Raw genomic sequence first — 22,603 nt, 5'->3', positions numbered from 1 at the left:
TATATTTTATCCATTTTCAGCAGAAAATTACTCAAACTTAGTCAGAATCATCTTGGGTGAATGAGAGTATTACTTAGTAAAATTGGGATTCCTGCCCCATCCCCAGGGGCTAGGGCGGGGCCCCAAAGGGAACATTTACCAATATTTTCAAATTCTTATCCATTGATGACATGACAAGTATTGTATTTCACTTAGTTTACATGCTGATTTCCACATCACATCTAAACAATAAAATAAAGCTACCAGTACCTATGATATAACTCAGGTGACCGCTAAGGCCCTTGGGCCTCTTGTTGTTATTATATTTCATTCACTACTACCATAAACAGGACGAACAGTGTCGTAAAACTGTCCCTTTGTCCCCGTGTCGATATTGTGTTGTAAATCTATGAACAATAAATCAATAATACTTGAATACTTAATTACATATGCGCATATATTATACACCAACTGACTTTATGTGTAAGCTATATTTTATCATTATATTCGGCATAGTATGCTAGTGAAGCTGCAGACCAAAGACAGCAAAAGATCTGCGCTTATCGCAAGAATACAGGCACAGGTGCAGTTTACAAAATGGCGGCACGTCCGTAATGACGTAATCTGTTAATAAGGCGTTGAACCCCACAAACCACACCCCTGCAGGTCAGGGATCGAGAAAAGAATACACCTGTTGTTACCCACTGCATGTATCGTAAGAGACGACAAATGTGGGAACCCTCTGCAGAATTGGGTAATTACGTTGTGCCCTCTACTTTGCGACACAAAAGCTTCGAAAATAGGTCTGCTGTACCCTTTGCAATCTTTGGGATCAGAGGAGGGGTTCAATAGGGGAAATACAGGTAAAATCTTCGACATTCTAATTTGGTGTTTAGCAATCTTGGGCCAAGATGACTTAGTTTTATATAGACTGTGGGTGTGGACTCTTTGGGTGCAGAGGGGCGGGGCTCAAAAGAGGAATTTGAGGTTTAAATCTTTAAAATCCTTCTTTTGTACCATTGGAGGGATTTTATCCAAATTTGGCCTGGAGCATCCTTGGGCAAAGGCGACTTTATTTTGTATAAACATTAGGTGTGACCCCTCTGCAATGTGGCCCCTCTGGACGCAGAGCGGCAGGGCTCAAAAGGGGAACTTGAGGTTTAAATCTTTAAAATCCTTCTCTTTCTGTATCATTAGAGGGATTTTATCCAAATTTAGTCTGGATAAATCCTTATTTTGTATTTACTTTAGGTGTGGCCCCTATGGATACAAAGCGGCAGTGCACAAAAGGGAAATTTGAGGTTAAAATCATTGGAGGGATTTTATCCACATTTGACCCGGAGTATTCTTTGGCAATGGAGAAAAATGGTACAAATGGAGAGTGTGTCCCTTTTGGGTGCAGAATTGCGGGGCCACATAGGGGAATTTGAGGTTGAAATCTTTAAAATCCTTCTTCTGAACAATTGGAGGTATTTTATGTAATAAGAATATTTTCCCATGGTTGCATTGTTATCCAGGTGAGCGATACAGGCGCTCTGGGCCTCTTGTAAATGAATGATTGAAGAATGCCTGCATCTCACATGCAGGAAATGGAAAGCATGTCCACATGGAACTATTGTAAAACAAATTGTACATATTTGTTATCAAAGTTCCTGCCCTTCTCGAACAAACATCCATAATGGGTCGATAACGAATCCTTCATATGATTGTTTTTGCGGGGTAAATCTGACCCAGGCGGCTCTTTCCTTTATACTAATGTTTACTGGTGTGTTGAATTCATAGATAAGTTAGGTAGTCATTAGGAAGTACATGTCTATAAAGGCCATCTGACCATCAAAGAATCCCAAGATGTTTTTCCTATCCTATACATATATATATTTGCATTTGCATGGCATTGCCACTATATAGCTTCTTTGAAAGTTGTGTCGTTGATGGGACTTTAATTACCCATGCATCACGAGACACAATTCTTAGCATATTAATACAACACTGACCGGAACTACAATATCCAATATAAATAAACATGACGGCTGCTAAAATATCGCTGGGCATTGTAAGATTTGACAATGCCATTGTAAATATATGTGCAAAATACAAAATAAAATAAAAAAACACTTGTCTGTAATATCTTACAAAATGCACATCGGTTGAAATCACCAATGCCGGCAATGGAAACAATTTTAACGCTCATGCAATTTATCAGAAATATCGTCTGTTATACTGCACTGATCAATAGGGGTTCGTTACAAATGTATGAAATACACATGTTCTATAGACTTAGTGACACATATGTTACAGACCTACTGATATGAGTAACGAACCTGTGCTTCGTCGCAAGATCACTCACTTCAAACGCTATCAGTTTCACGCGTCTTGCATCCACCATTTCTCAGTTTCTGATGACATGTCAAACAACGAGGCTGTTATAGAATCTACCGACTGTTGTCAGGTTCCCATACAATCAACAAATACATTCACGCCTAGATTCTTCACAAAATGAGCAAAGAGAAAAGTTCGAATAACTTCCAAAAATAACTCCCTCGTGGAGGGCAAGGTTGGATTTACGGTGTTCACTGTATTTGTCCATGCGCGAAATTTGTTCCGGGGAAAAATCGAAACAATTTCAAATCGAACTTGTGTTTGTAAGTTTTTGTTAAAATTTCAAAGTACTACTTTGTTTGCCAATCAGCACGCGACAATACGCTGTTCAAACTATTGAACGAAATCGTATGGACTGACGATAAGGCGGGGATTTTTTATTTTAAATATAAATTATAAGTTCAATAAGAACATAAGAGGTAGAGAAAACGTAAATATAAGTATTGAACTGTTTTTGTTTGGTATTCATGATCAAGCGCGCATTATGTTGATTGCTTGCAAAGCTGTGTCATTCAAATAGATCATAAATACCATACAAAAACAGTTCAATGCTTAAATGAACCGTAAAATAAATATTCTTGTCTTTCAAACATTTTTGCTCTGGAATTTGGGTCATGTTTATTGAGAAGTTTTACTTTGTTTTAGTCCACTACCTGTGAAATTGGAGAGGGGGGACTATAGGTTTTGTCTGCGTTCGCCTGTCCGTCAGTCAATCAGTAACCTTTGGTTGAGGTTTTGGTTAAAGTTTTTAATAGCTTACCATTCGCTTAATAATGATGTTATGATGCTAGTTCTTTGCATAGGGGTTCTGTAGGGGTCTAGCAAAAATGCTGTTTAGTGCAAGTGGAAAAATAGTTTTAGTTATTTTTAATATTTGATATTTTTTATACTTAACTATCTTGGCCAAAAACTGCAAGTTAAAGTTTGGGTTAAATATTTGTAAGGCTCACCTTTTACTTACTAATATTTTAAGGATGCTTATTCAATGTACAGACATGACCATATCGCAGCCTCCGAAAATACACACGCATACACTACACGCATGCAACTTGTACACAGGGGAGGCCGTTCTTAAATGACCTAAGCTGTTAATAGGACGTTAAACAAAATGAAACCAAACCAAATTTTATGTACAGAGGTTCTAAAGGGGTCTAGCGATTTTTATTTTTTTTATTTTTGACATGTTTTTGACTTAAGTATCTTGGCCAAAATCTGCAGGATAAAGTTTGATTGAAAGTTTTGCAATGGCTCACTGTTTACTTTATAATAGTTTTAGGATGCTGAGTTTATGTACAGGCGTCTAGCATTGATGTGTTTTAGTGGAAGTGTTTTTAATTTTTGACGTGTTTTGGACTTAAATATCTTGGCAAAAATCTGCAGGTTAAGGTTTTGGTTAAAGTTTTCTGATTCACCATATACTTTATTTGTTTGCTGTATCTGTTAGGGGCACCGGTAGGGGATATGTATTGATTCATCAATACCAACAGAATGCTTTTTTCATGTTGTTTAAATGCTTATATCCATGTGTTATATCTTTTTCAGAAATAGATAAGCATGGCACAGTATACCACCGAGATGGTCGATTTTGGGAAAGGGTACCAAAATGCCGCAGGTCCTAGTCCTTCGACGCAGACGGTTGATCACCGAATGAGCAAGAAAACGATCCTAAAAAATGTTGTGGTTGTGAGTTTTGGATTCCTGTTCCTTTTCACATCCTTTCAGTCATTATCGAATTTACAGAGTTCCCTAAACAAAGACGACGGTCTCGGTACCGGGGGACTGGCTATCGTGTACGGTGCTCTTGTAGTCTCATGCATGTTCTTTCCGGCCTTCATTGTTGGCCAGTTAGGCTGTAAATGGACTGTTGCATTATCCATGATCTGTTATATTGTGTACATGGCCGCCAACTTCTACGCTGTTTGGGGAACAATGGCGGTGGCCTCCGTTATTGTCGGGTTGGGTGCTGCTCCCTTGTGGTCTGCAAAGTGTACATACCTTACACAAACTGCCGTTTGGTATGCAAAACACACAGGCGCCACCGAAGATGACGTCATCAACCGATTCTTTGGATTCTTCTTCATGGTGTTCCAGACAAGTGAGTATGCTTTCCATTTTATTTGCAAAACAAAATATTTAGTGCTGTTATTATAAAGGTGAAATATATTACGATGATAAAAAAGTTTGGAGGGGGGGGATAACGAAGGGGTTAGGTGATACGCCTTAAGGTAATACACACACACATTTGTTTTGGTGGGCAGTGCTCTGACCTGATTGAAACGTGCGTAGGTGTAGAGAACCGGTCCTGTTGCACCGGTTTTATTAAATGCTAAAGCGAAAGGCGTCTTGTGCGGTAGTTCACATGCACAATCCTTGGTCTTCCGAATTGTTGTCATCGAATTGATATCTCTGAAGAGCAGTGAAAGTGTTCATTCATGTTAAACGAAATAGTAATCCATTTATTATATCAATTGTTTTCACCTTTTCACGTTATTGGCATTTTACGAAGGTTTTGGGGGTTTTCAACAAATTGTTGACACCCATGCTTCAAAACCCCAGATTGTTGACAAAAAGATACAAACAAAACCTTCACAAACATGTTCAATTTTATTTTTGAAATTGTTGTGATTTTGATGCATACTTCATGAAGGCGTATACTAGTACGCTCGTGTTTTAAGAGCGTTTAGGAATATCGTTTTTTTTTTTTTTTATTTAGCCCAACATTAAAATCGCCCTGCGTCCGTGGTCTATAGGTTCGTCATTCCGTCCGTCCTTAAACAAGCTTGTTAGCGCTATTTATCAGAAAGTACTGAAGGGATATTTCTCAAATTTTACATGAAGGTTTCCCATGGTCCTTCGTTATGCATATCATTTTTGGGACTGATCGCAAAACCTAGATAGCCGACAGCCAACCATCTTCAATTTTAGAGCTAAAGTTTGTTAGCGCTATTTATCAGGAAGCACTGGAGGGATCTTCCTCAAATTTCACGCGAAGGTTCCCCATGATCTTTAGTTATGCATATCGTTTTTTGAACTTGTCACAAAACCAAGATGGCCAACAGCCAGCCATCTTTAATTTGAAACTTAAAAGTTTGTTAGCGCTATTTCACAGAAAGGACTGGAGGGATCTTTCTCATATTCCACATGCAGCTTCCCCATGGTCCCTAGTTTACATAACCAACTTAAGGACTGGTCAGAAAATTAAGATGGCCGATGGGCGCCATCTTGCTTTTTCAGAGTTTGAAGTTGATAGCACTATTTCTCAGAAATTACTCTTTCTCAAATTAGATATTAAGGTTCTCCTTGGTCTGTAGTTGTACATTTAAAACGATGGATAATGCATGCCGCGTTTCGAAAACTTCCGAATCCAAAGGCGGTATGTATTATCCCTCGTTTTACGTAACCATAAGCTAGAATCACCTATTCATACAATTTGGTTAGGTTTGGTTTAGTATTGCTTAACGTTCTATCAACAGTTATGGTCATTCCAATAATCGATGTATTGCTGAGATGTCGCTAATTACTGTCACTCAGTCAAAGTGTGTATTGCGAGGTGCTCACCTCACTGACACGTAGAAATTATGGATTTCCGGCGAGTTGAATTTGGAAACAACAATGAATTTATAGTAATTTAGCAACATTGGTTACCCATGCCCTTGTGCCAACCATCGAAATGTCACAATTTCATTATTAAAATGAGTAATCATTTTATATATTAACACAGAAGATATCTTTGCAAAGGACGTTCCTAATGGTTTGTATGTAGGTGCGGACAACTAGTTTTTTATGTGTCTGTATAATTTGTTAAACCACCGCAGGTTCGTAAAATGCTAGTTGAGGAGATTTACATTAGTATGGGTAACTGCAGAACATTTGATTCCTTAAAATTTATTCGATACTTAATCTGCTCTTTAAATTGACATATTTGAATACAAAATTACAAAATGAACAGATATTATGTTAAAGTGCAATTGTCAGAACAAAGGAGAAACTAAACCGTTTCGATTAAATCAGATTGATGTATTTTTTTCCCTCGTAAAAATTGGAAAATGTGTTTGAGAACTACCTTATAACGTTCATTCTAATCCCCTTGATAACTTCCACACTATGCAACTTATAAAGGTCATTAAATCTGTTCTTTTTGGTTGTAAATAGGCCGTAAAAACAAATCAAAGAAACAAATGGTCAAAGCAATTGTTAACAATATGAAAATTTCTGTTTTAAAGATAACGGAAATTAGAATAGATAGTTTCGGATGTTTTGATTAAACGATACATGCAACCTCACTATGACATATTTCCATCCATATATTAAACAAACAAATTGAATAACTTGTTTTGAAATAGTAGTAAGGTAGACTTAATTGATTGTTTTGTGGTATATTTTAAAGGTCAAAAGGAGTGTGAGCTTTGATATCACTCAGATTATTCTATAAACAGTGTATTATTTAACAAGTCCTATAAACACTTTTTAATGTGTATAACTCAGTAATAGGTATAACTTGTAAATTCATGTTTTTCTGCAATGTCATTAAACGTCGTCCGCCTCAACGTGCATGGTATTGGCTTAACCACCGAAAACCCTAAACATCGTCCCGGTGATCGGTTAAATATATCTTTTTGTCTACTTTAAATTCATCTATGAGCATTGGCAGTCGAAGCATAATAAAAGACCGGATACAGATCCTAAGAGTTGCATTTGGAATAGGTCAATTTCGTTTTTTTCCACAATATCCTGGATTTTTTCCCTGATTTGAAATTATTATTTTTATAACATGAGACATTGATTAAAGCAACGATTAAAACAACAATATTGTAAAATACGTTATGTATAAATTTGTATTTTCCATCATACATTCAGGTCCATGGTATCATTTTGTACAATTCAGGTCAAGTTTGGGGTAATCTTATCTCATCAACTGTATTCAGTCAACGCCCTGAAAATGAAACTATACCGACGACCGAGGAACTGGCGCGCTGTGGGGCTGCTTTTGACCCGACGGCGCCTTCAAACAACAATACAAACCTTGCTCGACCGCCAATTGAAAAGGTAAAAAAATAACGTAACCGTTTTTTGCCTGCATATGTTCATTCACAGCTAGATACTTCGATTCTCAAAAATTATTTTAAAGTTAGAATCAATGTGTTGCCAATAAATTAAATTCTGTAAAACTAAAATCGGCGAATGGTGTCTAAGCTATACAGAAAATCGCAGAGACGAGGTTGTCTTTGCCAGTCACCTGATTGGTTATTCATGCATTACCCATTTTTATTTACTTCAAAGCGAAGACCAGTCCCAATGCAAATGTTTGCACGAGCCATTAACAATAAAACACGGAGATTGCATTGACCTTTAGCCAGCAATATATTCATATTTTATATTAATGTAACATCTCTAATCTCTTTTCAACACAGTAAATATCTCTTAATTTCTAACCCACATAAAAAGTGTTGGTCTATTCCAAAAAACGAGAGGCCTAAGAGCCTTAGCGGTCACCTGAGTATAGGTACTATAGCTAGTAGCTCAATTTCATTGTTGAGATGTACAAAATGTGGAAAACAACATGTAAACAAAGTGAAATACAATACTTGTCATGTCACCAAAGGGTAAGAACATAAAAAACTATTCAAATAAATTATTTTGCTATTGAGAACTATAACCTCTCCCCAAGGGAGAGCAGATGACCTGGGAAATAACGAAATTTACAATTAAGGTAATTAAGGTAACTGAGTCTGATGAAGATTTTTTTAACTTTCAACCATAGTCCCCATTTAGGACCCACCCCTCCAGCTCCTAGGGATAGGGCAGGATCTTATTTTCTCATACCATCTAATTGTCATCTGGCATCATTATCATTCCAACCAAGTTTCCTGCTGAAAATGGACAAAATATACCCAAAAGGGTTATTTCCCTATATAAACTATAGTAAATTTTACCCCCCCCCCCCAAAGGAGAACCGATGGCCCAGGGGTACATAAATTTACAATTTAAACAAAGCCCCTGATGATCTTTTTATACACGCAGAGAAATTGACTGTAGTACCTCTGAATCTGGAGAAGAGGATTTTTGAAGTATTAGTTAATTTTCCCTTTGGGCCCCGCCCTGGCCCCTGGGGTCGGGGCAGGAATCCAAATTTTACATTTTCATACCATCTTCCTCCTAGATGATTCTCACCAAGCATGATTTGTCTCTCTCCTGAAAATGGACAAAATATACCCAAAAGTGTTATTTCCCTATATAAACTAAAGTATTTTTTACCCCCACCCCAAAGTAGAACGGTTGGCCCAGGGGTACATCAATTTACAATTTAAACAAAGCCCTTGATGATCGTTCCATCCATGCAGAGAAATTGACTGTAGTACCTCCGAGTCTGGAGAAGAAGATTTTTGAAATATTGGTCAATTTTCCTTTTGGGGCCCCGCCCTGGCCCCTGGGGTTGGAGCAGGAATCTCGATTTTACAATTTGGTACCATCTTTCTCCAAGAATGATTTTCACCAAGTAAGAAGAACTTCCTACTGAAAATGAAAAAAATAAACCCAATAGTGTTATTTCCCTATATAAACTATAGTAAACTTAACCCCCTCCCAAAGGGAGAACAGATGGCCCAGGGGTACTGAAATTTACAATTTAAATAGGGCCCCTGATGATCTTTTCATCCATGCAGAGAAATTGACTGTAGTACCTCCGTGTCTGGAGAAGAAATATTTTGAAACATTGGTTAATTTTCCCTTTGGTTGGGGTATGTATCCCAGTTTTACAATTTTGTATCCTCATTTACCAAGGATGATTTTGACCTATGTTTGAAGAATGTCCATCCACTGGTTCTTAAGAAGACAAAAATGTAAAACGCACGACGCACGACGACGGACGGAAAGCGATCAGAAAAGGTCACTTGAGCAAAGCTAAGGTGACATAATAAAACTAACCATAGCCACTTTTACTTTTCAAGTGGACGTTTGTCTTTTACCTGATATCATTTCCTTTAACATTATTATTGGCCCTTATAGCCTCTTTTGTGTTAATAGGCCGTTAAGAATCCAATACTTATCATAACCTAACGAAACGATTCTGTATCTTGTTTATAAATCAATATTTATTAAACTTTTATACTATCTTTTAACCCAAAGGTCTACATCGTTTGCGGAATATACATAGCATGTAGTTGCGTGGCCTTCTTCATCATCGCTGGACTTCTAGACCAGATAAAACTTGACAAGGATAAGGATATTGCCAAGGAGGACCGGAAGCTGTCAGTCAATCTATTGGTAGCAACCTTCCGCCATTGGTGGAATTCCCCGTACCAGAAGCTACTGATGCCTCTCACTATTTACAGTGGAATAGAACAGGCGTTCATCACTGGCGATTATACTAAGGTAACTAGCGATTGAGTGTTTAGGGATTTTAATGAAAGCTATCGATGGGTGTCGCATGTGATGCTGAAAACGGTGTTTAGTTCACCTGGCCCAAAGGGCCATGTGCGCTTATGCCGTACTGCGGCGTCCGTCGTCCGTCCGTCAACCGTTTCTTTTGAACGACTTCTGAAGAACTGGATGACCCAGGGTCATGATAATTGGCCATTAGGTACCTGGGATGAAGTGATAAAATTGCCTTATTAAAATGACCTTGACCTAATTTCAAGGTCACAGGGGTCAAATATGTTTAAAAAATTCAAACAACAACATCCTTAGAACCATTTGGACTAAAGTCATGATACTTGGGTATGTTATGTTGACCAGCTGTGTGAATCGTTTTCTTTATTACAGTAATGAGGTAAAAAAATAAATTAAAAAAAAACTTTTCTGAAAGTTATTGTTGTGAAAACAACATCGTTTTATTCCAATTACCTGTTCTGCCCATGCCAGGTGACAACATATATTTGCCACATGCTTTCTTATTAATTCCATGTGTTGGCATGGTTACCTAAACATTGTGTATGCCTGTCATTGTTAGACCATTTTGATTAACAGAACGCAATATGTCAGTTGTAGCTTGGTCAATGATTTAATATACTGAAAATTATCATATACAAATGTAGGAGATGGGGTGACTTTCAAGTCATTTTGACATATTTCTGTTTTTTAAATATATTTGCGGACTTAGTCTATACTATAAGATTAAAAAGTTTAAATGCATTAATATTATCTGACCACATATATTATACCTGTGTATAAAGATTGTTGTCAGTTCACCATTCCGTTTATCTTGAAATTAAAGTTGTGTAAGATTCCTTTTCATGGTCTAGGTTGGCCTAGTGTTGATGCTTTCTTTCTTCTTTGCTTACAGTCCTTTATAAGCTGCACCCTTGGTATCTGGAATGTTGGTTACGTCATGATTTGTTACGGAGTGGTAGACGCCATCTGCTCCTTCACATTTGGACGTCTCGTGCAGTACGTAGGACATATCCCATTCTTCATTTTAGGTATGTCATGTGCAACCTTTTTTAATCAACATGTTTTCGGTTGCGAAAACGTCGTTATTGATGCCAAATTAAATTAAGGCTTCAACTAATGGGGGGGGGGTTCAGTTTTTATGTTTTTAATTTAAGTATTGCATCATTTTGGATTTCTAGAAATTTGTGAATACTAGGTCATGAAAAGGCTGATCGCGCTACAAAAGCGACTTTATTGGCAATTATTGCTACCACCTGTTAACTTTAAACATTTCTTTCACGGATTTCTTTCACGGATTTCAAGAGTTCAAATCTCTAAAAACAGATTCTGTAAGTAAAAGTGGCAAAAGAAAAATGAATCAATGCGTAGACAACAAATGATATAATGTAAAAAAAAAAATCTTGGATTTCGTCAGTGAAGGTTTGTTATCGGTATTTCTCCGGAAGTACTTGAGGGATCTTTAGAGATGCAGTTTCCCCTAGATCCTAAGTTGTGCATGTTTTATTTTGAGAGTAATCATGAATATCTTTTCTCAAATTTCACATAAAGTACTGTACTAGTAAATATGAGAAACAACAAACTCACTTTGAAAGACTTAAAGTTGTCTTTTAAACATGGCAGTATCAAGTTTAGATTAAATGTTACCTCAAGGTGCATTTCGTCATCTTAAATCCTCGATCAAACAGATAAGAGAAAGGCAGAGAAAATGTCAAACAGACGTACAACTAATGAAGATGGTTCAATCGAATTTAGGGCTCCTTTGTCCTTGTGTGCATGGTAATGGTATATCTATACATTCTACTTTGATCTTGTTCATTTTTATCTACCGTTTCAATCAATCCAGCATTCCTTGTGCACGGCGGGACTTTGATCACTCTCCTGCTTTGGCAGCCTGACCCTGACAGGGTGTATCTGTTCTACATCTTTGCTGCCTTGTGGGGAATGGGCGACGCCGTCATACAGACGCAGATCAACGGTAAGTTCGTCAATTGCTGTCTTTCTTTGTGAATTGTCTTATAAAGAATTTCTGCTGCCTTGTTTATGTTTGCGGTAACGTTATCCTCTTAGTTAAATAGACTTTCCTTGAGACGCGGATCTTTGTTTTGGTAATAAGATGGAAATTGTTATTAAAATCGATGAACATTTTTGTGTGTTTTGGAATAAACTCAAATTTCAAATCACTCTACATAAAATGTTCCGCTAATTTTAATGCAGAACCGATAGAAGTTGTTTAATTCTTTTTCGGTGTATTTGTTAACTGCAGTAAAATATACATAACAGTTTGTGTTAAACTGAATAAAACTTACTATTATTTTGTGTGTATACTAAATTTTAAAAAACCACGACAGTTATCTTTTGAAACCAGTACAATCTAAATCTAAACTTTTTTTATTTTACCNGGGGGGGACGGAGTACACCCACATGGTCGGGCAGGTGACCCCATACCTCTTTTTAAATACTATCGGGGAATCGAACCCCGGTCGCCTTGGTGAAAGGCAAGTGCGATATCCCCTGCACCACCCGACAAACCTATACTAACAGTGAAACCCCTGCACCACCCGACAACCCATAATAATAGTGAAACTAGTATTAATGTAAAACACAATTTTGTTTCTGTTTACTCAATTGCCATTGTACAACAGCTGTTTTTGTACATTGCATCACCAACAAGAGGATTAAAATAACACTTGCGATATCTATAAAAAATAAAACATTACCTGCATGTAAATTATCCAAATCATTTTATACATCGCTTTTTAGGTCACCTGAGCTTTGTTCATGTGACCTATTCTAATCGCTTTCCGTCCGTGGTCTTTCGATTTTTTTTGACATTTTCAACTTCTTCTTAAGAACCAGCGGATGGATTTTTTTCCAAACTTGGTCAGAATAATCCTTGGTAGATGCCTGAGGCTACAAAATTGGGGCCCCAAGGGAAAATTAACCAATATTTCAAAAACCTTCTTCTCCAGACTCAGAGGTACTACAGTCATTTTCTCTGCATGGAGAGAAAAATCATCAGGGGCTGTACTAAAATTGTAAATTTAAGGACCCCTGAGCTATCTGTTCTCCCTTGGGGAGGGGGTAAAGTTTACTATAGTTTATATAGGGGAATAACACTTTTGGGTATATTTTATCCATTTTCAGCAGAAAATTACTCAGGGACTAAGGGCGGGGGCCCAAATGGAACATTTACCAATATTTTTAAATTCACATCCTTTGATGACATGACAAGCATTTTCACTAAGTTCACATGCTGATTTCCACCACATCACATCTAAACAATAAAATAAAGCTACGAATACCTATGATATATAAGTCAGGCGTATTAAACTCGCACAATGATTCTTGTAATTTATCTATGATTTATGTGTAATCTGAATAAAATTTACATATGTTTTATTTACAATACTTTTCCGATGCAATGTACATCTTCTCAATGTAAGACGTTAAAATACTGGCATTTGATTTACGATTTTGTTTTTATTTATTATAATTATAATGTGTATTGTAATATAGCTTTTGACTCAACCGGAATGTTAAAATATGTTCGCCGTGGTTGGTAGTTTTGTTGCAGCCGTGTACGGGCTCCTGTTTTCAAATCAACTAGCAGTAGCATTCGCTAACTACCGGCTTTGTGACGTCATAGACTTTATCGTGGTATTTAGTTACAGCAACTTCCTGTATACTAGTATGAAAATATGCCTGCCGCTGAGCTGGCTAATCTTTGGGATGATATTATATGCACAGAAGACAAAAACAAGAGAATATTGCATAGAAATAAACATCAACAGGTTTTATAAACAGAGAATGTGGCCCTCGGGGTAGAGCAATTGGGAAAATTCATGTAAAATTATTTAATTTAAAACCCTTCTCCTATAGCTTTATTGGAGGAAATTCAACCAAAGTTACCCATTTGGCAGATGGACTTAATTTGTTTTAACTGAGAGAGTGGTCCTCCTGGGAGCGATGGGAAAGGGTCTCTAGTAGGGGAAATATAGTTAGAAATGTTTCAAATCCTTTTATTCAGTTTATTTGAAAGGATTTTAACCAAATTTGTGTAGAGCATCCTTGGGCAAAGGAGACTCAATTTAGTGTAAATTGTGGGATGCTTTGAGGGGACAGAGGGGTGCTGCCTAATAGGGGAAATGAGGTTAATGTTTAACATCCACCCCAGTTCATGGAAATAAAAAGAAGGGACCTAATGAAGGACATGTGTTACTGAGAGACAGAGCCAATATTTGTAATAAGCATAGTTTTCCATCGTTGCTTTGTCGTCCGGGAGAGCGATACATGCATGCCCTCTTGTTAAAACATACGTTTTTAGTGTAAATTAATTAAGATCGTTTACAAGTCATCTGCATTAAAATTACACTATGTCGTTGTTGAAAGCAAACATGACTAAATAATAGTTATTTTCCTTTTAGTTATTTTCCTTTATGTTGATCATACAACATTATTGTGTAAACTGCATTGATAGAAAAATGTTTATATGCTTCCTGCCACTTGCAGAACATTTGAGTGAACTTAAAAATGACATTTTTGTGAACATAACATTGACATTATACAGCGATTAAATGTAAAATGGATTAAATACATTGAATTGTTTTATTGACAGCATTAAACAAAGTACGCTCTGTTGTAAGAGATTGTATTTAAATCAGCAGTTTTGTAAATCTTGCTTGTAAGGAACACATTACAGAACAAAGTAAATATGTATAATTATATATTACTTTGTAAAATTAAAAAAAAAATGTTTTTTTTGGGTGTTTTTTTTCCTGCAATTTTATCTTTTTTACAGTCATATGTGGAAAAAGTTTACACATTGCACAGTTGACTGGGAAACTGTTGATCCCTGTGTTGCAAAATGGCTTTGTATGCATAGATGACATCAAGATGTCTAAAATCTACAATTCTCTTAACTTTTCATATACTGTTTGTTAAAATGTGCTTGTTGGCCATTTTGTTACAGCTCTGTATGGTTTCCTGTTTTCAAAAACACCAGAGGCAGCTTTCGCCAACTACCGTCTCTGGGAATCAATAGGCTTTATTATGGCGTTCAGTTACAGTAGCTATCTTTACACCAGTGTCAAAATATACCTGGTGTTAACTTGGCTTGTCTTTGGGATGGCGTTATACGCTGTAGTGGAAGTGATGCAAAGGAGAAAAAATAAAGAAAATATTGCATAGAAATCAACATCGTAAGACATCTTAAAAAAAATGTATTCTCATATTTTGGTATATACATCACGTGGTGATGGCTGACACACACAACAACGCGAATAACCGTTACATGTATGATATTATCACTGTATCTAAAATGTATAACATAATGATAACATTGGAAAGGTTCTAAAACGATATAGTCCTGGTTTTATATTCAAGTTGCATGTATAGGGAACATTACACATGAAGGGGATAGTGTATTTAATAATCTTACCCACATTACCCAAATTAACCAATTCTACAGGTTACCATTACACTAGATTTTATTAATATTGCGTACACTGGGAGAAGGATGAATAACATAATGCCGTTTTACTCAGTCAAAGGTCAAGGTCTCCTACTGCTGAATTGGATCTTCAATTTCTAAATACATGTAATAACCCGAGAGGAACTGGATTAAGTGCTCGAACATCATACGTTTGTAGGTTAGGAAAGTGAGATACATCGTGTTAATTAACCTATTTAAGGTAAAAATCAATGCGAATGGCACTACTGCATATTCATACATTTTGTATATACGGTGTTTAAACTGCGTTACGTGTAGCGTTTCGATCAAAGACAAAAGTAAACGTGAAGTCATGAAAGACGACGAAAGCCATTGTTAATGTTAAAAGTTGATTAAAGGGATATCAGTTTTCATGTTCTATCAATGTGATCGTATCTGGGCTGTACAGCAACCTAATTGTCTATGCAGTTTAATGAGTGCCATTTGTAGCACAAAAACATAAACATTTATATATCTTTCTAATATTAAATATTTCTTATATTAAATCTTTCTTATGTTATTGCTATTTGAAACTTGCTAAACGTACCCTTATCATTTGTTTATATGGTGGTCGTACGTTAACCTCGCGGAAAATAGTTCCCACCGAATGAAACAGTATCCTGACTCGCTATGATGTTAGCACTTCATAGCCATTAAATCTGACTAAAGCATGCAATTTATATATGTAATAAACACATTACTAACATTGAAACGTGTGTTGTTCAAAATGCACGTCCTTTACCAAACAAAGTGTTCACAATGTAAAGATGAACGGTTACTTATGATATTTTTTATTCTTGTATTAACTACATATGCGTAGTCATTTAAACGATGGCTACATTATTGCTTAATTTATATATTTTGTGCGGCAACATGTGATAATAAACAGAAGGCAATGATTAAGCAGCATCTTGAGTTGTCACCTTTAAATTTGCAATTTAAGTAGTTCAACAAATATTTTGATATTAATTAATATATTTGTATTTAGAGGTAAATAATATGAATATCATTTACGCTTCTATTGCCTTGTTTTCAGGATTTTAATTGGCTATAAATTTCTTCATCAAGAATGTAACCAAATTTGAAATTGCAGTTGCATTTTCTCATAATTTAACAGGATGAGAAACTCAATTATCCACAGTTAATGTTAAATTATTTCTAGCCAGCGGTTTATTTTTGAACATATCACACAATTACATCATGCAGGGTGTTGACGACACGATGTAATTAGTTAAACTGGTGTTTATCGATTCCGAGTCATGTTCAATTTCGCGCATTGCTCCCCAAATATATCTACTCTCATTCGCCCAGAAACGTATCTTATACAACACTTTCACACTCGGCTAAATATATATAATGATCATCACTATTGTTATACTGTGTATATCAGTAGCTGTATATATATTATAAGAATGTTTATTTGAAATGAAATAAGCTCAACCTGCTGTTAAATCCATTTGTTGGACCAGAAACTTTGTAAAGAAGAAATATATAATGATGTGTCCTAAATAACAAACGCATTACATTCGTGTTTTATTGTGTTTCAGCACTGTACGGCTACCTTTTCACGAAAAACACTGAGGCTGCCTTTGCAAATTATCGTCTGTGGGAATCGGTTGGATTCATTTTGGCATTCGGATACAGTGCTTATCTCGAAACCAGAATAAAAATGTACATGGCGATCGGATGGCTGGTCCTGGGAATGATGATGTACTGTTTAGTTGAAATTGGTGACAGAATGTCAAAGAAATCAAGCCATGACATCATTAAGACTAAACTGTGAGAGATACAAGGTAGTCCTCGTGAGGCGTGGATGGCGCTACTGCAAAACAAGCGATTTTGCTGCTATGCAGCACCGTAGTAGACAAAATGATTACTTGCATGTTACTTATTCAGAAAGAGTTGAAAACCGCATACATTTATACTTCGGTTACAGCAGTGGTGAAATTGCAATAATGCGCAAAAAAACATCTGCAAAACAATCGTTTTTATATTTCCTATATTGTTATATAGTAACCTTTCCATTCTATGATTTTAATCTTAGTCCACAATATGTATCCTTTTATTCTCTGAACCACTGATGTATTGTTTTTTGTTAAGGGTTGGTGTATGTAACTGATTTTGCTGTAGGAACAGAGTGATAAAATTCGTGTTGATGATAATTTATCTTTGCATGAATAAATTCAAATATCTATACAAAAGATATGCAAATTACATGGCATCGCCTTAAAGGACACTCTCCGTAGGGCATACCGTGCAATCACACCTTATTCTAATTCCTATCTGATACGGATATATAAACTTTGTTTCATGTCTGAATTTTACATCAACTGCACTTGTGTAAATAGCACCATGTCTAATATTGATATCGGTTTAATCCATATCTTCAACTTACTATACAGTTTACATTTTTTGTTGGAGGATCTTGTTCATTCGTAAACAAAATATTGGAGCTATGTTGTGGTCATACCAAACAGTTATAATTGTGCATTTAATAATACATGACTGCAACGGAAATTATTTGCAAAACAAAACAAGATTGTAAAGATATAAAAAATACATGCCCTTGTGTGATTATAATGGTATGTGTAATAGAACTACATTCAATATATATCCTGCGATTGTATCTCAGTGATTCTTAACCTAGTTCAAGCTGTTGTTATGTAAGCAGATCTGAAATGCCGTTTCTAATTAACCTGTGTTGTGCGAGTTCTTAGATATGAAATTTTACACAATACATTATTAACATTTAAATGTTGAATTAATATTTTTTGCTTGTAACCTTTTCTTCGCGTTATTGTAGTACATGGATCATTTTTTGTGTAAATAATGCCATGATCAACATACATTTTCAAGCAATTATCAGTTTTAAAACTTAAAAACAAAATAATCATGATGATAAAAAATGTGATGAAGAAAAGCCCTCAAATGAGTTTTACAGGTCAAAGTTTTAGATGTATTCTTGAAGTAATGAAAATGCTATACAAAGAAATCACAAAACATACATTTGTTTACTATTTTATAAATGATTTTTTTTATTGAAGCGGTACAAACAGTTTTTGAAGTTTAAAAACGAGACCATACCGTGAAACCTGCCTTTAAATGTGTATAAGGACCAATTACCTGCTGTTTCAAAGTCGCGAAAAGATGTTTTTGCTTAATCTGTTTGTCTTTTAGATATATTTTGCTTTTTCTACGGTTCGCTGACCTATAATGTGTCAAAATATTTATCAATGATTTAATTGAGTATTTTATGCAATGTATCAATTCAATATACATTATAAATAACACATGTAAATTAAATTCATGTACACACGTATGTACTTCCTTTTCAATGTAAATTTCTTTTATAAATAGGCTATCACAACGTTAAGATTTTGTAAACTTTTGTTGATTAAATCACAAAAAAATCATATACTGACATGTTCTTTTTCTAATAACTATCTATACAAAATTGTCACAATCAAGAAAAAAAGGTAGAAAAGTGTGAAAAAAATCAAGTCTTGCAAAAGGGACGGGACACAAGATCAATTTCTATTTTCTTTGATGTCCCCACAGTGAAAATCGCAAAAAGACCGTTATTATTCAGAAGGCCAAGCATTGGATGGCTTAAACGGTAACAGGCAATGGTGTATAGCAGGCCAGCTCTTTATCTGAACCTCCAGCAATTCGTAAAATTTGCAGGGAGACACCACCGATAGGTTATCCAACTTGTCCGAGCTCTCGGGTATTTATCCTCCATATGAAGTTTGAAGTTAAGTCATTGATAATTACTCTTGTTGAGCGGGCACCCTATTGATAACAGTCGGACAATTGTGGTTATTCAACTCTTCTGAGTACTACACAACTAGTATGCGAAAGAAATAGAACCGATCATTGCAACCTAATGTCTTTTTTCAAGTTCCTCCTTGGCAATAGTGATATAACTCGTGAAATGTAAAAATTCTAGATGATTGCAATGATATTTCAAAAAGATCTGCCGGATACTTGTTGAGAAATAGCGAGAAATAGCGATAACAAACTCTTAAAATTAAAAGTTTAGCAGCCATCGTATTCTTCTGATCTGTTTGAAAGGTAAACATGTACAACTAATGACCAAAGGGAACCTGCATAATACATTTGAGAAAGATCCTTTCAGTACTTTCCGAGAAATAGCGATAACAAACTTAAACTATCAATACCCAAAATGGCCGACAGTCGGCCATTATGATGATCCAATTAATCTCAAGAGTAAACATTAACAACAACAGACCACGGGGAACCTTTATATTCCTATTTCAGGAAGATCCCTCAAGTACGTTTTGCTGTCAAAATTCAAGGTGGCTGCCATATCAGTTTCACAATCAGTCCCAATATTTGATATATATATAAGTAAGATTTGGTTTTGCTTTCGTTTTAATTTGATTTTTCGTTTAAGTCATACTGGGAACGGGCAGGTTCCTAACGTCGCCTCTTGTGATCATGCAGTGGACAACAGCAGCTTTTCAGTTTTTTCTCTCCGAATTTCAGACCTGCAAAGGAGTTTAGTCATCGCCTTCCAGACAGTCATTGAATTGGATACTGATGGAAGCATCCAGTTATATACACTAGACTCCTTGCCACGTCTGCCAGTTTCAATTACATATAAAGTAGGCTAAACTAAGCGATAAGCTTTTTGCGTGCCACTATAGCGGGCCAGCTTGACGTTATTTGTTACCAAGGTGGTCCGTGCAAGTTTGCGTGCGTAACAGTCATGAGTCAATCAGTCATTACTTACCTGTGTATATCTACAGGTAAGAACCATGAAGTGTTCATTATCACTGCAATATTCACAACAGCCTACGTGTAATCCGTGCTTTCAGCTTAATCGATAAAATGATATAACATGACTTCCTGGTTGTCAAATGTATACCCTATATATCAAATCGGTCGTTAAACTATTTATCTTAAACTAAAAGCTTATCAGTTGAAATCAGTTGTTTTGCGAGTCGGGGGATTTATTATATATTCATCAGCTGACACAATACTTTGGCTTCACTTGAAAATCTCAAATAGGCACACATTTTGTTTTTTTAAAACATGTTTATCAGACTAACACCACAGAACAATTCATTGTACGCACTTGTGGAAAATCGTGCTAATTAACTATTATCTAGTTTTTTTCATTTGTGCATTAATGTGCGGTTTTATAGTTAATCAATATTACAGAAAAAAAACTAAAGCCTCATGTAAAATAAGGTAAATTATCGGTTTAAAATTTCTTATCAGTGTATATTTTCCATTATATCATATCTATGTGACCCAATATTACTATGACTACCACCCCTTGTGACCGGGTGGGGTGTCCTGCTGGGTGTCTTCGGCAGTATGTTTCAGTGAGGTAGCACTATAAAGTCGGCATAAGTTCCTCGCTATCGCAAGGAGACAAACACGAACATATCGCACCTCCACAAACAGGCAAACACACACGGGTTCACTGCACGCATGCATCTTGCACACAGGGAGGCGGTCCTTAAATGACCATAGCTGTTGATAAGACGTTAAACAATACTAAACCAAACGAAACCAAGTCGGTGGCCGAGATAAAAATGCATCTGCTGTTACCAACTGCATGTATCATAAGAGGCGACTAAAAAATTTTCCCCAAAGGGAATCTTTCAGGACTGTTTAGGTCACCTGAGCTTTAGCTCAAGTGACCTATTGCTATCCGTTTTCGTCCGTCGTCGTCCGTCGTCCGTAACATTTTACATTTCAAACTTAAAGTCAAGTTCTGCTGGGCCGATTAAACTGAAAGTTGGTAGGAATGATCGCCTCATGGTCCTGACAAAGTGTTGTTATTTTTCGGGTCGATCAGAAATCCAATATGGCCGCCACGGCCGCCATTTTGAAAACCTATTTCAAACTTAAAGTCAAGTTCTGCTGGACCGATTGAACTGAAAGTTGGTAGGAATGATCGCCTCATGGTCCTGACAAAGTGTTGTTATTTTTCGGGTCGATCAGAAATCCAATATGGCCGCCACGGCCGCCATTTTGAAAACCTATTTCAAACTTAAAGTCAAGTTCTGCTGGACCGATTGAACTGAAAGTTGGTAGGAATGATCGCCTCATGGTCCTGACAAAGTGTTGTTATTTTTCGGGTCGATCAGAAATCCAATATGGCCGCCACGGCCGCCATTTTGAAAACCTATTTCAAACTTAAAGTCAAGTTCTGCTGGACCGATTGAACTGAAAGTTGGTAGGAATGATCGCCTCATGGTCCTGACAAAGTGTTGTTATTTTTCGGGTCGATCAGAAATCCAATATGGCCGCCACGGCCGCCATTTTGAAAACCTATTTCAAACTTAAAGTCAAGTTCTGCTGGACCGATTGAACTGAAAGTTGGTAGGAATGATCGACTCATGGTCCTGACAAAGTGTTGTTATTTTTCGGGTCGATCAGAAATCCAATATGGCCACCACGGCTGCCATTTTGAAAAACTATTTCAAACTTAAAGTAAAGTTCTACTTGGCCGACCTATCAAGAAAAGTGTTCAACACAAAATAAGCATACAGTCACTCAATTTTATTCAATTACTGTTGAGCAGCATTCTGTACGTTTTGCGATGAGATTTTTTTTTTTACATCTCTTCGCACTCATCCTCCGTAACAGAATTAATGATATAATCATCTGGTAGCAGTATAAAGTAGAGGGTTGTGGCCATGGGTGATATTTTTGTTAAATGGCTAACCCCTGTATAACGATATGTAAAAGAATTATAAAAATAAAACTGTACTAAAATTGGTATAAGCATGATGAAGTGGGCTATGTGAGCTTTACATTTGTAAAAAACAAAGAAGATTTTTTTGGTTCAAGAATAAAATTTTGGCCATAATCCGAAAAGGTGCGACCACATGAAAAGCTAGCTTTACAGGAGGTAAAATTTTGACAACAGCACACGACGCAAAATTGCAAAAAATCCAGTTTTACAACTTTACTGGGACCCAGATAATTCTGCAACCAGGTAGGTAATCTTTAATTTCAGACAGAGCTTAGGGAAAAAAAACTAGTTGCGGGGGTCAAATTTTGGGTTAAAAATAGCAATTCTTGGCATTTTTTGGTAATTTTTGATGTGGTAACCAGGGTTTTCACACAAGTGACATACATAGAAAAAAGAGGTTTATACTCTTCTCAGTACTTTATATGTATTGTAAATGTAATGCAGTTTACAAATATATATACATGTATACATGTGTTTTGTAGGGTAAATACGCTGTGTTTACATTTCCTCGACATGTGCCTTGTTTATCAGAGTCGGGCTATTTTAGTCTAATGTATACTGCAACCTCTGCTTCCAGATCTGCTTCCTCCTCAACATCCAGCTCTATCCCCATGTCAGAAGGTCCACGGGAC

General features: G+C 36.3%; 1 protein-coding gene across 2 annotated transcripts in view; it reads left to right on the top strand.

Annotated features, from left to right (window-relative positions):
* The window catches only part of LOC110443765 (protein unc-93 homolog A-like), a 38,064-nt gene extending 19,403 nt beyond the window's left edge, over positions 1-18,661 (top strand). For both annotated transcript variants that reach the window (XM_021488161.1, XM_021488162.1), the window contains exons 3-8: positions 3,901-4,453; positions 7,244-7,404; positions 9,484-9,729; positions 10,640-10,775; positions 11,591-11,722; positions 16,783-18,661. In XM_021488161.1, coding sequence (XP_021343836.1) covers positions 3,913-4,453; positions 7,244-7,404; positions 9,484-9,729; positions 10,640-10,775; positions 11,591-11,722; positions 16,783-17,018 — 1,452 coding nt within the window. In that variant the 5' untranslated portion in view covers positions 3,901-3,912 and the 3' untranslated portion in view covers positions 17,019-18,661. The remainder of the gene's footprint in view (positions 1-3,900; positions 4,454-7,243; positions 7,405-9,483; positions 9,730-10,639; positions 10,776-11,590; positions 11,723-16,782) is intronic.
* The last annotated feature ends 3,942 nt before the right edge of the window (positions 18,662-22,603 follow it).

This window comes from Mizuhopecten yessoensis, unplaced genomic scaffold (assembly GCF_002113885.1).
Source record: "Mizuhopecten yessoensis strain PY_sf001 unplaced genomic scaffold, ASM211388v2 scaffold716359, whole genome shotgun sequence".
Classification (NCBI taxonomy): domain Eukaryota; kingdom Metazoa; phylum Mollusca; class Bivalvia; order Pectinida; family Pectinidae; genus Mizuhopecten; species Mizuhopecten yessoensis.
This window is presented reverse-complemented; position numbering and strand designations above follow the sequence as displayed.